At 41.3% G+C, this 17,519-nt stretch overlaps 1 protein-coding gene and 1 long non-coding RNA gene across 2 annotated transcripts in view; one reads left to right on the forward strand and one right to left on the reverse strand.

Moving 5' to 3' along the window:
- LOC149438318 (dynein axonemal assembly factor 8-like) overlaps positions 1 to 17,519 on the forward strand; it is a 163,782-nt gene that overhangs the window by 94,479 nt on the left and 51,784 nt on the right. The window contains exons 26-27 of the mRNA XM_089659979.1: positions 7,260 to 7,357; positions 14,159 to 14,255. Coding sequence (XP_089516105.1) covers positions 7,260 to 7,357; positions 14,159 to 14,255 — 195 coding nt within the window. The remainder of the gene's footprint in view (positions 1 to 7,259; positions 7,358 to 14,158; positions 14,256 to 17,519) is intronic.
- LOC149438319 (uncharacterized) lies at positions 7,156 to 17,005 on the reverse strand. The gene is made up of 2 exons (XR_016307923.1): positions 16,728 to 17,005; positions 7,156 to 7,342 (listed from the first exon to the last, which is right to left on the reverse strand). It is a non-coding gene; the product is annotated as an uncharacterized LOC149438319 (long non-coding RNA).

Genomic DNA, 17,519 nt, shown 5'->3' on the forward strand with positions numbered 1-17,519 from the left:
CTGAAAATGGAAACCCCTATTAGCCAACACGTGGGACTTTACCACAGTTTCAATCTGGGGAATGATTAGGTTTATGGCATTAGAACACATCCCCCCACATGTACGGGGAGGAAATGTTGATCAAAAATTGTTACAACTCGAGACACGTTGGATTTATAAATTAAACGCCACCCGTTATCCAGGCGTGAATAAAAATTTAAGCTTTAAACCCTTTCTGTAAAAATTCCCTGCCCTAAAACACTTACCCTGCTTTTTTTCTGGCCATATATTGGTGTTTCGCTGTGATTCCATGTATTTGTATATGTTATTATAAGTTTAATTAATGTAATTGTACTACTATTTATGGATTTAATCATTGTCCACAACGATGATCCCCCTGTTTGTTTTATGGTCAATATACTGTATTTTTCCTCCTTTGTGTTGTAGACCCGTGTCTTATTGTGTGTTTGCACGGACGCCCGGGGCGTAGTCAGCGGAAATATCTGGTGGCTGGGCACCTATGGTGTTCACTGCCCAACGGGTCTTGACAATTTTGGCTCCTTTTTCCAACCACAGGCAGGGTTTTCACCACCCTTAGGCTGCCAGCAGTAACAACATATGTGTGTATGTTGGTAACGTTTTTCCGCCACTAGATGGTGTGGTGTCTGACGGTCAGTCTTTTCCATCAGCTAACTGGCCCTCCGACCAAAGGTGGCGCTGTTTCCATCAAGAACCCTTTACCTTACACAGCCACTCCTTGGCTGTATGGGAATCCATATTGGCGGTATCCAACGCATGTGCAGTGACACAACGGGCGTCTGCGCGCAGGCGATGACATGAAACACCAGCCTGGTGGAATGTACATAAAGACCTGATGAAGATAGAGTTGGTCCCTTGGCCACTCCTAGATTGTAAGCTCTGATGATCCGGGCCCTCTGTTTCCTCTTGTACCATATTGTATTGTAACTGTAATGTCTACCGTAATTTTGTAAAGCGCTGAACAAACTGTTGGCACTATATAAATCCTGTATAATAATAATAATATTACTTGGGTTATGTTCCAATGCCAAGGCACACTAAGATTTTGAAACTCTACTAAACCATTGGCTGCACGCACCATGGACATATTGTTTGGTAGTTTCATTATTGCTGTGTTACACTATGTAATCATTTACCAATTTAGATCCTATATCAATCTCATTCAGCTCTTGTTGGCAATTCTATCTTGGCAAATTCTAATGAATTGTATTTATTGATGTGGATATACAGTATGTTATATACTTACCAATTGATAATATTCAGGCAGACTCATTGGTAGCCGTTTTTTTTTCAGTAGTATTGAATCCATGCTAGCAAGATAGACCTCTACTCTTAACCCTTTTTTGTAAGTGATTATTGTTGTGTTCCTTTCTCTCTTTTTGAGGAGAATCCCTTATGTTTAGGTTTATGGATTGTTTTGATAGAATCCGGTCCTCTGTGTACCTTCTGAAACCACATGGATGCTTGAGTCCCTGATTCCACACATGTTTTTCCTCACTCCAAGAGCAACATTGATATTGGATTCCCAAGGGGTGAGCAGGGGGCTCATATATATCTAGACAATTGTTTTGTTTTGAGTATAAGTGTATTGTATTGGTATATATTGAAACATTTCATGTGTATTTTTTTATTAATTTTGCATTTTTTAAAATATAATTTTAGACTGTATTGGAGATATCTCTCCTTTTTTTTTTCCCCTGAAGAAGCTGAGGTTGGGCAAAATACAGTATGTTGGGAGGTGTCAACTGTACACTGCAATAAACAGTCAAGCATTGTGTGATTGTGACGTTTGTTGAGATTGGTTTTACATTAACCACTTGCCCTCCAGAGGATTTACCCCCCTTCATGACCATGCCATTTTTTGCTGTTCAACACTGCGCTATTTCAACTGGTAATTGTGCAGTTGTGAAATGCTGTACCCAAACCACATTTATGTCCTTCTTTTCCACACAAATAGAGCTTTCTTTTGGTGGTATTTGATCACCTCTGCGGTTTTTACTTTTTGCTATAAACAAAAAAATACCAAAACTTTTGAAAAAAAACTATATTTTTCACTTTTAGGTTATAATAAATATCCAATAAACTCAAAGTTAGTCATAAATTTAGGTCAAAATGTATTCTGGTACATGTATTTGGTAAAAACAAAATCTCAATACATGTATATTAATTGGTTTGTGTAAAAGTTATAGCATCTACAAACTATGGTATATATATTGGAATTTACGCTTTTGGTAAGTAGACACCCCAAGCATTTAGAAAAGAGGCATGTTGAGTCCATGGAACATTTTATTTTTTGCCACAAATTTTTTGCAAATAACAATCTGTATTAATTTATTTTGTTACACAAAGTTGTTACTTTAATGATATATTGCCCATGTATGCCATGGGTATATGTGGAATAACACCCCAAAACACATTCTCCTACTTCTCCCAAGTATGAGGATACCACATGTGAGAGACTTTGTCAGCCTAGCTACATACAAGCCCCCAAAATCCAATCACCACCTCCAGGCTTTCAAAGGACATATTTCTTCATATCGCTTCCCCACTACCTATCACAGTTTTGGAGGTCCTAAAATTCCAGGATAGTACAAACACCCCCCAAAATGGAAAGTAGACACCCCAAGGAATTTGATAAGAGGCATGGTGAGTACTTGATAAGAGACTATACTAACACAGCTGTGTTCGTACAGCCGGAGCGACGTATGGGTACGTCGCTGTGCCTGTAGCTGCTGCCCATTGCGAGCTGCTGGGAAGCGGTTAAATGAAATTATAACAATATCAATATATATATATAAAAAAATTCTAGTTATTGCTGTGCACCTATAAAATCATACCATATCTTTCCAGCTGTCTTATTATATTTACAGCTTAGATGGCCTCCCCTCCTGCCACTGTTCCTAGGCTCTCCTGTTCCAATGGGGAGCCCAGAACCGTGGTAAGCAATTGGGTCAGCTGCACACAGAGGAGATGGAGGAACATCTATTTCCCCATCTCCTCTATGACGAATGTAGCTGAAGGCAACGAAGATTTCACCACTTCCAGTCTCAGAGCAGTCATTCCCTGGCCTGGAATCTGTGTTTGATCAGCTGCTTTGAAGGGCAGGGAAAACATCAGGGAGGTAATAGGGGTGTAATAGTACCTGTCACTGACTGACGCTATCTTAAGGGGGTTTGTTCACCCCTTTGTGATAGCAATAAAGTTAAATGGAAAAAAAAATTAAAAAGTGTAAAAAATATTAAATAAAAATAAGAAGAAAATATTTCACAGCACCCCATCCACACGTGCTCACAGGCAAATGCAAGCATGCACATAGGTAGAGCATGTTATGTAAACGGTGATTGCACCACACATTTGAGGTATCACTGCGAACATCAGAATGAGAGCAATTCTAGCACTATAGATCATGTTTAACTACAAACTGATAACCTTTAAAGGCACTTATTGACTATGGACAATTTAAGATACCATAGTTTATTGCCATTTCACATTTGTACACAATTTTAAATCTTGACGTGTTTTGTATCTATTTACTCGATGCAACATCATTTTTTTTATTTAAAAAATGGGTATTATATTGTGCTCTTGTGCACTAAATATAATTTAGGTGTATTTTTTCTGAAACTTTGTGTTGAGAAATGGTTGCACAAATATCGTGTGACATACAAAAATTGCAGCAGGTACCATTTTATTCTAGAGGGCTTCTGCTTTCTGAAAATATGTAATTTGCTAGTGAAAAATGTACATTTTAACATGGATGTGAAAAAAATAAAAATTGATCCCAAATTATGTGAATCTGTGCTTCCTCTATCACCCCTGCCTATTTAATACCACCCCTCTCCATTAATCATTAGCTCACCAAGTATCAAAGCGGCAGCTCTGACACAAGGAAATATAGCCCTGCCCCTACCAAGATGGCTGCCGCCACACAGAAACACAATGCAAAACAAGACACGGAAAGCCAGTAATAGGGAGAAACCTCATCTACAGGGAGACCACATGAGATAGGGGTGACTAGTTCTTTGACATTTTTGGGCACAAACTGACATCATTAACATCATGTTTGTAATTTTACTGACAGTAAACAAATCACATTCCCATATTAGCTTAACAAAAATAAATCACTATGGATTGCCTTTAAAATGATCGCTCACTTTTACTGTCACCCAGTGAATAATAAGCTTCGCTACTTCACACTGATGCACATTTCACACATCTGATGAACCATTGAAGCCCAGAAAATGACAGCAGATGGGAGCCATTAAGTGACTTGTCAGTCCATCTTTCCTACTTACTGGAAAACCTCAGTGAGAAGGATTTAAATTATAGATGCTTTTCCTGTCTCTCTTCCCCATTTTGTTAAATCACTTTATATGATTGCTGTGGTCAGCTATTATGTGCCATGTCCGTGTGTTAAATTGGGATTTTACTTCCTGCCATCTGTATAGATCCTTGCATGCTTCTGATTTTGAATGGTCCTTGTATTTAATGCAACTTGACCCCCATGTCTAACACCTTACTCTAGTTGACCCTTGACTTATAGTTGATCCATGTGTTTATTATCTAGAGTCCCTTGGACTATATCCATGCTTTACACTATTTATACTTCCTATTGGTGCAAAAGAGAATTGAAGAAAATAGTAACTTGAATATATCAATTTGTTACACCTCAGGCATTACACTAGGTTATAGTTACTATAGGTTTGTGGGACAGGTGACCCTGACAGTTGAAGAATCACATCAATGGAGTCTCTAATAGATATCTGAAACCATCAGGGTGGAACAAGCCAGACCTTAACTTTGAGTTTTGGGTGGTACTGGTCTTTATGATACGAGCAGTAAGGTGATTAGTGGTTAGCGCTGCTACCTTTCAACATTTAAAGAATAACTTTTTATTGAAAAGTGTTGCACATATTAAATTTCCATAATCGCAATACTGCAATAACATAGAATAAAAGAAATGATAGTCCACGAGGAATAGCAAGCAGTATTAGTTGAAGTCATAGGACAGTTATGTTGTGATACAGTTAGTACATCCACCGATTACAGACTCAAGAGTCCACTTGGTTGGCCACTTTATTGAAATCCAAGGGGATGAAAAAAAGGGGAGCACCTTGGATACGTTATTCCTTGCCATCCCTGCCTCCTACTAGTTATGTCCTCTTATAGTCGCTGCCTGTGCTAGCCCTGGATCCGTGATTCATCTAGTTTCCCTTTCCTCCATGTTTTCTTTCTGATTCCTTGTTTTATTTTCTTTTTCCTTTCTTCTAACCTTTTTTCTTTCCTCTTCCTTATCCGATAATATGTTGGATTACTGCTGCTATTATTTGGTCCGGTTTTTTGCCTTCCCTCCTTGATGTCATTGGACACTTCGTTATTTGGCTGATACAAGTCAGCAGGATGTATCTGTTTATGTGTTATTGTTCTGCTCTGCCCCTAAGTGGGCGTATCTTGAACTTGTTGTATTCTTAAAACAAAACTTTCTTAATAAAAATATTGAAACAGAAGAAAAGGGGAGCAGGCCTAGTGCCAATGTGGGTTCCAAGCCAGCAAGGAGTGAGATGCCATTCAGGAAAATCCTTGCGTGGGCCCGAAATAATATTAGTTTTGAAGTAGGATACGAGAGACGTCTAAGAGGAGGACAAGAGGAAGACAGGAAAAGAGAATGGGGACGAACAGAGCGCCCGATGGAAGGGTCCATCCTTGCCGTTCAATATATAGGTCCAGAACACAGTTCTGGTCATCTACCACATGCTGTATCTCCTCTTGTTTGCACAAGTTTCCTCTCACAACTCAAAAATACTGGTGGGTTAACTGGCTTATATCAGAAATACCTTGGAGCTTTGTGATGGGGATGATAGATTGTGAGCTCTTTTGATTCAAAGACTGATGTGGATGGTTCTTCTATATACAGTATAACAATGTCACCAAGAGTAATTAAAGTACATATTACTGGTATTGCTGATTTCCAAATATCCCTAATTGAAGGTCACCTTATCTCAAGTACCCCTCACATCTGAATATTTATTGTCAGTATGTCTAAATTATAACAAATATGCTAATACATGTTGTCATACATTTTCATATGTATTTCAGCAGTTTTGAAGGGTCCTGTTCATTTGACTTGAATAGAAATACACAATAAAAAGCACTATACAGGTCTATGGTACTGAAAATAGGTCATTTAGAAAAGGAAAACTTTTGTTTTTGTCTGTTTATTTTAACTATATTTAAAAATTGAGCCACATAAATGGGAATGTGTACGGTGTTAATGAGCTATTGAAGCTGAAATATGGCCATAAAAAGATTTTTGGCCATTTGTACAAGAAAAATAAGTTAGTTTTGTGATAGGAGTTGCGAATAAATGTCAAAATCTATTGTCCTCCAATCACATAATTGCATTCTTTTTTTATGAATGGAGGAGGTGCCATATGAGTGACCCCAGTGATCAGTGTACTGAAGTCTCCGTGCTGGATGTTTGGCACCAACTCGGGCTAGAGATGGGGCACAGATCACTAGAGCCAACTTATTTTTATGCAAATAGCCAAAAACAATTTTTGATCCTAGTTGAGCTTTAAAATAAAATTTACCCTCTTTCCCTCCCCCATTGCTCAGTTCAGGTGTGATGTGGGAGTGAGGAACGGAAGCCCTTTCTAAGTTTCTTGCTACTCTAGTAGGCTTAAGGTTAGTGTTGATGACTATCTCTCTTCTCCACATGTGACAATGCTGGGTCAAGCACCAGAGCTGTCACATGGTAGGAAGGTGAGTGATTCACATCTGTTTTCATAACTTGATGTATTTTCATGGTACATGGCAGCTGAATGGGGCAGTTTGGGATCAAAGATGAGGTTTGTGCTGTGGGGAGGAGGGCATTAAAGCTAACTTGTTTCTTTGCAAGGCATGAACAAAGCACAGGTTTGCTTTAAATAACTTTTTTTCCTGACTTTTGCACATTTAATACCAGCACCTCTTAATTGTGCTTAACTCTTTTAATTATTTCCTTATGTTTCTAAGTATCTAAACTTAGACACAAAATGCTTTTCTCACTAATAAAGGGAATAGTAGGCATCCTACGGTGACTGCTCTTAGGCAATAATTATCGCCATTTCCTGTAAAAATGAAGTCTGGGTTCATTAATTGTTGGGTTGTTAAAGTTTATTTAAGTTGTGTTAATATGGAATATACATAGTTGTCCATTAGGCTATTGTTCCATTCTTTACACCACTTTCCGTGTTCTGCAGGTTCCACTTCTTACCAGGCTGCCGTCCAAGACATTAAATGTTTCTTCCCTGAGGGCCTCATCTGTGATCACCAGTCTCTTGTTCTGGAGAAGGAAAAGGTAGAGTACATCATTATTTCCATACTCAGATTCTCCATCCTCAGCACCAGGTCAGCAGAATATTCTGGCTTTGGTTGTTTTAGGAGGTAACCTAAATTTAAAGAGTACCTATAATGCATACACTGTACATACATATTTTTAGGAAATGGGCTAGGCCAAATATGAATGGGCATCCCCATTTCTTAAAATAACCACCAGACCTCCCAAGAGTCCTAGGTTCCTAAGGCATTGGTCACTATGTTCCACATGTACATGGTGGTGTCACTGGGGCAATTGCCCCATTTTTAGTATGGATGTGCACCTGTGTTTACTCTGGAGGAAGGCATGATGTTGAAGAAGAACTGAACTCTGGAAGATGTGCACAATAAAAGCAGGCAGGGAGCAAAAGGCTAGTCCGCAACATTGCTTTTGGTCTCGCCTCATTGCTAACCCACAATGCCTTTTTCTGCTCTTTGTCTCTGTGTGGAGGCAGACATCTTGGTGAAGGCAGGGCTTTACTTCCTCATGTCAGAGCCTTCAGCAAGGAGAGCAGTAAGCACCATAGGAGTGACATCCCCACGTTTACAGACTAGCACTTAGTGGCAGCAGTACCTTACATCTAGAACTGCAGATATTAAGCTAAAAAGCTGTGGGCACCAGGATGCTTTTGTACCAGGAAGGTCACTGCTATTTTTAAAGAGCAATTCCAGGCGCAAAATGTTTATTGACATGGCTGAATTTGGGTTTGTCTCTGGCTGCATTTGGACCACAATGTGCAATAGCTAGCATTATCTTGAATGTACACAGATAATCTGTTTTTTATACCTTTGGAGTAATTGTTGGCCAAAATATCAGTTGGATCATTAGCTTTTCAAATAGTGTCCAAAAAAGCATGTAGCTCAGGTAAGAAGCTACTATTGAATTTTGTCTTTTGTGTTGTGCTCTTCTTTATACAAAGACTTTTTAATGTTTTTTAAGACATAAATACAGTACAGTTTTTAGCCTGATGTAAATCTTATCAGTGAGTGTTTTGAAAATGTTTATTTCTTTGTATATTTTGTTAATATAGATATACAGTACATAGCACAACTATATTTGGTCACTACAGGCTCTGCTGCCTTGGCTGCAGTGTTACATAATGGCCTTACTTTACTGCTCTTTCTCACAATGAGAACCTATGGGGTTTATTTACTAAAGCTGGAGAGTCCAAAATCAGACTCCCTTCTGCATAGAAACCAATCAGCTTCTAACCTCAGCTTGTTCAATGAAACTTTGGCAATGAAACCTGGAAGCTGATTGGTTTCTGTGCAGAAGTGAGTCTGATTTTGCACTCTCCAGCTTTAGTAATTAAACCCCTATGAGTCACACAAACCATTGAAAACAATGCCCTCCCTATGGAGTTGATATCTTATCTCAACAATTGATAAATAAATAAACCCATGCCAGACTATGGACTGTATATACATATTCTTAACAAGTAGTAAAAGCAAGGCTTCACTGATCTGTGTAGCTGCATGTACTGCTAAGTAATTAATTCTCAAACATCACAATAAGACCTCAGTCACACGGGTGCATTAGGGAAGTACAATGTAAAATAATTTTTCCGTACCTGGGTACTCTGGCGTACGCCACTACTCATGCAAATCCATGTATAGTGTATGGACATATTCCCCAAATGTAGACTTTATGTTTTAGAGCATTTCTTCACAGTTCCTGGAGCTACAGAGGTCAACAAGGGTTTGATATAAAGCTCATTTACTGCTTTTTAAGAATATGTAAATCTATGAATTTCCATAGCCTGGCCATAGGCTTACTTTAATCAGAGAGGGTGAATGAAGGTGAGTCAAACTGAGAGCTCCCTCTAGTAGTTAACTTCTTCCTGCCGACGTGGCATATATATGCAGCCTCTTGTTGGGTGGGCTTTAACGCTGAGCAGCAGCATATATACATCTATTTGTAAACAATTTACTGTGCCGAGAGCGTGCTCACTGCATGTTCCCAACACTGCAACTAACGTAACAGAAAGCTCATGATGCATACTTGTGATCATGTGACCACTATGACAGCCAAACACAGTGGTCACATGATCGGAAATCAGAATGCCTGCCTCCGCCTTCCGGCATTTTGATCTAGTTAAAGGGCAGGGAGGCGGTGGCAGTAAGGGGTTAATCTACTGATCACATGACAGCCAACCACAGTGGTCACATGATCGGAAATCAGAATGCCTGCCTCCGCCTTCCGGCATTTTGATTCAGTTAAAGGGCAGTGAGGCAGTGGCGGTAAGGGGTTAATCTACTGATCACATGATAGCCAACCACAGTGGTCACATGATCGGAAATCAGAATGCCTACCTCCGCCTTCCGGCATTTTGATCCAGTTAAAGGGCAGGGAGGCGGTGGCGGTAAGGGGTTAATCTACTGATCACATGACAGCCAACCACAGTGGTCACATGATCGGAAATCAGAATGCCTGCCTCTGCCTTCCAGCATTTTGATCCAGTTAAAGGGCAGGGAGGCGGCAGTAAGGGGTTAATCTACTGATCACATGACAGCCAACCACAGTGGTCACATGATCGGAAATCAGAATGCCTGCCTCCGCCTTCCGGCATTTTGATCCAGTTAAAGGGCAGGGAGGCGGTGGCGGTAAGGGGTTAATCTACTGATCTTGTCCAACTGCAACTCAATTTCAGTCTTTACTGTGATTTAGTGCAAGAACAAAAATATTGAAAAGTAAACATTAAATGTTCATAAATAAAAGTAAGCACCGCAGTAACAGCCCAAAAAAAAAAGCCTGGATTTTTCTTTTGAAAATGGAGTACATTGGAAGAGTTAACACATCGCTAGCAAATTTGGCTCCAATCTGGGATACCATACAGACAGCACAGCTTTTTCGGATGCTACTATGAGACTTTTGCCCAGAATAGCTTTCATGAAAGTACAAGGCGTATGGTGATATTTTTGGTCGTCCTGGATAAAATAAAAAATGAAGAATCTGCATTGAAAAGGCCACCAGGTTTTGTACAGATCCTTATATTTCGCCTGCAATAAATATCTCTTTCTGTCATGGTTTGGCTTACCTTTGTGATTAATGCATAGCTGCGCCAGTGTGCGTTAATGCTCATGGGACATTATTGCATAAAAATATGTATTAATATAGGAACAATCATTTTTTATTACCAAAAAATGCTTAGCTATCTTTTTTTGCCTGCCTTTTACATGAAGCTATTAAATTTTTTTTTGCTCCTGGGAATGTGGTGATGGACATGTGACAAGATGACAAGTACATGAGTTTTGCCCATCTGTTATAAGTATCTGTATTCAAATTTCCTTTGTATGTGAGACAATGGGGAATATTCCTGCAGACTAGACAAATGAAAAACAATGCACATGGTGGGTATAAACAGTCCAGTCCTGCTGCGGATCTGACACTCAGGTAATGACATGACGCACTCAGGTGTATGACTCACTCCATTAGGTATTGAACACTCTGCTCCTCAGCTGCTGCCTACTTTTCTGATTCAGATCACCTACAGGTAAAGCCTAACCCCAGTCAATTTTTTAAAAAGTTATTTATTTCAGGTACTTATATAGCGCTTTCAATTTATGCAGTGCTTTACATATATATTGTACAATCACATCAGTCCCTGCCCTCAAGGAGCGTTCAATTTAAAGTCCCTAACCTACATTCATACATACACATACTAGGGCCAGTTTAGACAGATGCCAATTAACCTACCAGCATGTCTTTGGAGGGTGGGAGGAAACAGGAGTACCTGGAGGAAACCCACACAGGCACAGGGAGAACATGCAAACTCCAGGCAGATAGTATCATGGATGGGATTTGAACCAATGATCCTAGTGCTGCTAGGCAGAAGTGCTAACCACTTGGCCACTATGGTTATAGAAAACTAAACTGCATCACTAAAATCTCATATCAGCTTTAACAACTTATTGTCATTTCAAAAGACATTTTTATATTTTTAAAGTGTAATTTCACTTTCAGGATAATTTTCAGAAAATCCATCTATGCAATTCTACATATGATGAATAGTACATAGGATTGTTCCTCCTGTTGGGAATGGTAAAGGTCCTTCCATTACAGATGCAGTTGGTGTGGGTCTTATGAAGCAAAAGCCCCTCATTCCTCTCCATCCTGCTGTTTGAAGGAACAGCTAAGTTCACAATATTGCCTCCCGTAGTGGCCACTCTGAGCTATTCAAACTGCGCATGCATTTCCTCTCCTGACGCCAGCTTAAGAAGCAGCCACTCCAGGGCGTTCAAACTGTACACATGGGCAGAGCATGGTCTCCTTCTCTAGCTGTGTGCATTGGGCACAAGCAGAGTTTATATGGCCAGTAGTCGTCGCTTGGGAGGCGCATTATTGTGAAATTCAGCCAGTCCTGCAAACCGGCAGGATGGGGGGATGGAATGATACCATTGACTAAGTATGTGCATGCATCCATATGAGGGCACCAACATCACCATCATTCTGCCACTTGGTTTAGGTGTGGGTAGTAAATGACCCAGATCACAGTTCATTGAATTATAAAATGGCACAAAGCCCAGGTTCAGACAGAGATGAGGTTCCAGGATGCCCATCTCATTTCTCTATTCCCCAAACTGAAGGTTGAACATAGCTGACGAGAGCTTTAAAGGTTTTAACAAAGCTGCTTGAAGGTGGCTGCAATGTTGTGTAAAGGTTTGTTGTATGACCAGGGGTGGACTGACAACTCATGGGGCCCCCGGGCAATAGGGGATCATGGGGCCCCTGTGTCCTTGCCCAAACTCAAAAAGCCTATGAAAAAGGTACCAGGGGCATCTCATGGGGCCCCCTACTGACCCCGGGCCCTCGGGCAGTGCCCTAGTTTCCAAATGGTCAGTCCGTCCCTGTGTATGACCCATATGTGTAGGGCCTAAGGAAGAGCTTTTACAACTTTATTATATCCTAGAGCAGGGGTCTCCAAACTTTCTGAAGAAAGGGCCAGTTTACTGTCCTTTAAACTTTAGGGGGGCCGGACTGTGCCCAGTGGGAGTAAACAATGCCCGATCTTTGGTATTAGGGAAGAAATAGTTGTTGCTGTTGGGAGGAATAGTGCCCCATTTTTGTTGTCAGTGGATGTAATTATGCCCCGTCGTTGGCATCAGTGGAAGAAATGGTGCCATGTTGTTGGTGTCAGTGGCAGGAATTATGCCTCAAGGGCCGGATACAAGCAAGCAAGGTGTCACATCCGTCTCCAGGGCCGCAGTTTGGAGACCACTGTCCTAGAGTATAGAAGTCATTTCATATGTGGCTAAATGGTTAGCACTTCCGCCTGGCAGTATTAGGATCGTCGATTCGAATCCCAGCCACGGCACCACCTGCCTGGAGTTTGCATGTTCTCACTGTGCCTGCGTGGGTTTCCTCTGGGTACTCTGGTTTCCTTCCACACTCCAAAGACATGCTGGTAGGTGAATTGGCTCCTGTCTAAATTGGCCCTAGTATATGTATGTATGAATGTGAGTTAGGGACCTTAGATTGTACGCCCCTTGAGGGTTAGGGACTGATGTGAATGTACAATATATATGTGTAAAGCGCTGTGTAAATGGACGGCGCTATATAAGTACCTGAAATAAATAAATAAAAATAAATATGTATATTCCATACAAAATGCAGGTAATAGCAACCTCAGCTTGGTCTGTTTAATCGACACCCCCAACATATTTCACCCCATCCCCAGGGCGAAACGTGTTGGGGCATGACCTAGACGGATCACAGTGGCTAAATGGTTAGCGCTTCTGCCTGGCAGTACTAGGGTCGTTGGTTCGAGTCCTAGCCACGGCACCACCTGCCTGGAGTTTGCATGTTCTTCCTGTGCCTGCGTGAGTTTCCTCCGGGTACTTCGGTTCAGGGGCGGACTGACAACTCATGGGACCCCCGGGCGATAGGGGATCATGGGGCCCCTGTGTCCTTGCCCAAACTCAAAAAAGCCTATGAAAAAGGTACTAGGGGCATCTCATGGGGCCCCCTACTAACCCCGGGCCCTCGGGCAGTGCCCAAGTTTCCAAATGGTCAGTCTGCCCCTGCTCCGGTTTCTTTCCACACTCCAAAGACATGCTGGTAGGTTAATTGGCTCCTGTCTAAATTGGTCCTAGTATGTGCATGTATGAATGTAAGTTAGGGCCCTAGACTGTACACCCCTTGAGGGTTAGGGACTGATGTGAATGTACAATATATATATAAAGTGCTGCGTAAATTGACAGCGCTATATAAGTACGTGAAATAAATAAAATCAAGCTAAGGCTGCTATTACCTATGTGTTGTACAGTCTGGCATGGCGTACAGCTATTGGAATGTCTTCTATAGTCTACAGTGTGTTCTGAGTCACTTGTTTCAAAGCAATCACCTTCCAGTGGGATTCTCCGAGTAGGACCACGGTAACCTGAGCAGAGCCCCTAAGCTGCATTTTGGTTCAGTTTAATATATCCTATACATATGTATATGTGTGTGTTCTCTTTAAATATCTTTTAATTGCTGCTTTTGGCCTCCATGAAGTAGAGGAGACACAGCTTCAGGGGGGCCTTAGCAGTTGCTCTAATCTTCTGTTTTGGATGGCTGAGCAGGTTTGACACTTCCTGAGGCTCATTAGCTAAGTACTTACTAACAAACCCATACTTAATGCATCAAAATCTATTATACATCCTTATCTGTTAAACAGTCACAGTGTCCTTAATCCCATAACAGCGGCCATGTGACACCTTATAGGATTCACTAGAACTAAACTGGTCCGGGATATGTGGTTGTACAGGTGTTTACCTAAACCTATTAACTCATCTCTGTCTGCAGATCTCCAGACTGACACGTGATGTCTTGCTGGACACTAGCGCACAGAGGCGGACGCTGAAGAGCCAAACATGCCAACTTGGACCATCACAACATAAAGGTATTGTTTGTGGCAGGCAAGATGGATACGGCCTTTGTTAGGTATTTTAAGTCAAACTTTGTCTGTGTTCCTGTTTTCGGAAAGAAGAAGTCAACATTGGCAACCTCTATTTTTCTCTTGGGAAAGGTTTCCTTTACAGCTCCTGTACAGCAGGAAGATGTGTAGAGATGGCACCTTGAAGAGACTCTGTCACGTTGGCCCATTTCTGTTCTCTTTTAGAAGAAACCCCTCACCCAATAACACTCACTTTTCTTGTTCTCCCCGACAGCTCACTTGCTGCATTGTAGCTCTGTCATGACAGTGTTTGGGCCTGGCATCCTGGGAGGTAAAAAAAAAATCTTCATTTTCTTTCTAAAGCAGCCACAGTCTGAGTAAAAAGGCCAGTCCCCTGCCAGCAGATGCACAGTAGGACCCTTGCTCTCTATGGGGAAGCAGTGCTCTCATTGCTGAGGTCCACCATGCTCCCTACTGAGTCAGCTCTGCAATCAAAAAACCTCATGCCTGCCACTGATTGGACAACACTGGCTATGAGTCAGCAAGGGGAAGACCACTGCTTCCCCACAGAGAGCAAGAGTCTTTTCACTACAGCATGCTGGTAGGGTACAGGCTTTGCTACTTCACAGCTGTGGCTTTATTTTTTGGAAAGCTCTGGATGTGACTTGGCAAGGGGATTGATGATCTTCTACAACACGGGTGTCAAACTGGTGGCCCTCCAGCTGTTGCCAATCTACAAGTCCCATGAGACATTGCAGGATTAATAGTTACAGGCATGACTCCCAAAGGCAGAGGCATGATGGGACATGTAGTTTCGCAACAGCTGGAGGGCCAACAGTTTGACACCCCTGCTCTACAGGGACCAAGAGCCCTGATCTACAGCATGCTGGCAGGGGACATGCTTTTCTACTTTATGGCTGTGGCTTATTTTTTGGAAGACTGGTTCTGACAGAGTGAGGCATATGGTATGTTGGACCTCTACAAGGAGACCACTGCTTCTCCACTGAGAGCAAGGGTCCTTCTCTACAGTTTGCCAACAGGACAGGCTTTTCTACTCCACGGCTGTGGCTTAGGCTAAGAAAACAAACTACTTTTTACCCCTTTTTGTTTTGATACACCTGGAATTTATTGAGCTAATTTAAACTAAAAGTTTAATTGGGCTTTACAAGTTTTAGGGCTCAGTCTGTTGGAAGTGGGTGTAACTAACCCAAATATGGCCTCTCCGGAACTAAATCTGGCAGATGGGGGCGGAACTTTACAAGGCCAACATTTTTTTTTTTTTAAAGAAAAACTGGGTTTTGGAATAGCCCCCATGTTCAACAGGCTTGCAAAGAATGCTTTTAGGGCTCATTCACACAAGCATTCAATTATATGCATTTATAGGGCATTTCTAAATATATTTAAATGACTGTAACTGTTGGTATAATATGCATGTACTTGCTTCAGCTGCATTCAGTTTAATTGGGTTTAGAAAAACGACACATCTGTGCGTCCAGGGGCAATTAGATACTCCGAATGTGATTAAGTGTTTATAAATGCATGTACATTTAAACACAGGAGAAATTTATATGGGAAGCATAAAGTTTGTTTATATTTCCCAGATCAATTTTTCCTTCATTAAAATAAAATAAATCTAGGAGACCCGTGTGATGTGCATGAGGGCTTATTAAAAAAAAAAAAAAAAAAGTCATCAGCATTTGGTTCTCTGCTTATATATCACCCTGTGTGCAGTCATTTGACAAACACAGGGTTAACAATACTGTCTTCCAGATGCAGCTTATCCTCTAAGTGTATGGAAAATGCAAGTCACATACACATTGACACGTGTGCTGGGCTTATGACGCACAGTGGTGTCAGCATCTCTGCACCGGAACACAGCTGTGCAACACATCCGCGACCATCAGAAAGCCTCATGGCTCGCCACTCTCACTTGTTAACCCATTAAAGTACAGTTACACCTTTAAGGTGTTTATAGCAAAGTGGTATGAGCACAATGAAGCAATGACCAATATCATTGTTTAAATATACTGTACTTCTGACTTTATATTCTGTCTCTAATGGACCCCCCCCCCCAGCTTTCTCCATTCTGAAAAATAGTGGGGAGTCTGTTTTATTTGTTATATTTAAGACAGAGAATTGCAACTACAATTATTACTTAAAGTGTATCTAAACACAAAAACTAGACAGGTAATATAACTGCTTGCCAATTCTTAGCTGAGGTGGCTGGGTTAGTTTAATATGTTTTTCAGCCTTTCTTCATATATTGATACCTGCTGATGCTGCCAATAGCACACCCTGTCCTAGGGTGACAATGCTGACTTACCATACTGTCTAACATAAAAATAGTGCAGCGCTGAGGGCAGTAATCATAAAACAGGTATGAGTCCACTGCAAGTCCAGTTTATAAAAACGTGTCAAGTGACAGGTGGAGATTCAATGTTGGTGATCCGTGAGGAAGTGGCTGAAAAACGCACTCACCAGAAAGAAGACATATAAACGCAGTATATATCAAAGCTCATGGATCCTCAATCCAGAAGAAAATAAAGCTGGTCCGGTCACAGAAAAGTGGGTCCCTCCTTTATGGATGCAGCAACATTTGTGAAAGCTCAGGAGCTCAGTGACTCCAAGCGTGGTCCCGTGATAGGTGGCCACCTGTGCAAAGAATCGTCTACACAAGAATTACAGTTATCCCTACCGGTGTCTTCTCTGGATTTGAAGAGCTTACAAATATGAGCACTTTGCTTGCAGAATCCTGACTTTGGAATCCTACACCTAACTGGGAGGAGGAGGATCTGTTGCTGCATCCATAAAGGAGGGACCCACTTTTCTGTGACCGGACCAGCTTTATTTTCTTCTGGATTGAGGATCCATGAGCTTTGATATATACCGCGTTTATATGTCTTCTTCCTGGTGAGTGCGTTTTTCAGCCACTTCCTCACGGATCACCAACATTGAATTTCCACCTGTCACTTGACATGTTTTTATGAACTGGACTTGCAGTGGACTCATACCTGTTTTATGATTACTACCCTCAGCGCTGCACTATTTTTATGTTATTCTGTTTAAGTATATATCGGTTGCTTAGAGTGCTTAGCTGCTGTATAGGACCAGCACTCACTGTTCATTTCCTTTTTAGATTGTCTTTTACCATACTGTCTGTAGACAAGCAGTGTTGTCAACTTAAGATAGGAAGCCACAGAACACCTCCTCTTTCCTCATCTCCACAACATGGTGTTAGAAATCACAGGGTGCCACACAACCTACTTGATA

Source organism: Staurois parvus, unplaced genomic scaffold (assembly GCF_062004578.1).
Source record: "Staurois parvus isolate SC_StPar_1 unplaced genomic scaffold, SC_StPar_1.0 ptg001193l, whole genome shotgun sequence".
In the NCBI taxonomy this organism is placed as follows: domain Eukaryota; kingdom Metazoa; phylum Chordata; class Amphibia; order Anura; family Ranidae; genus Staurois; species Staurois parvus.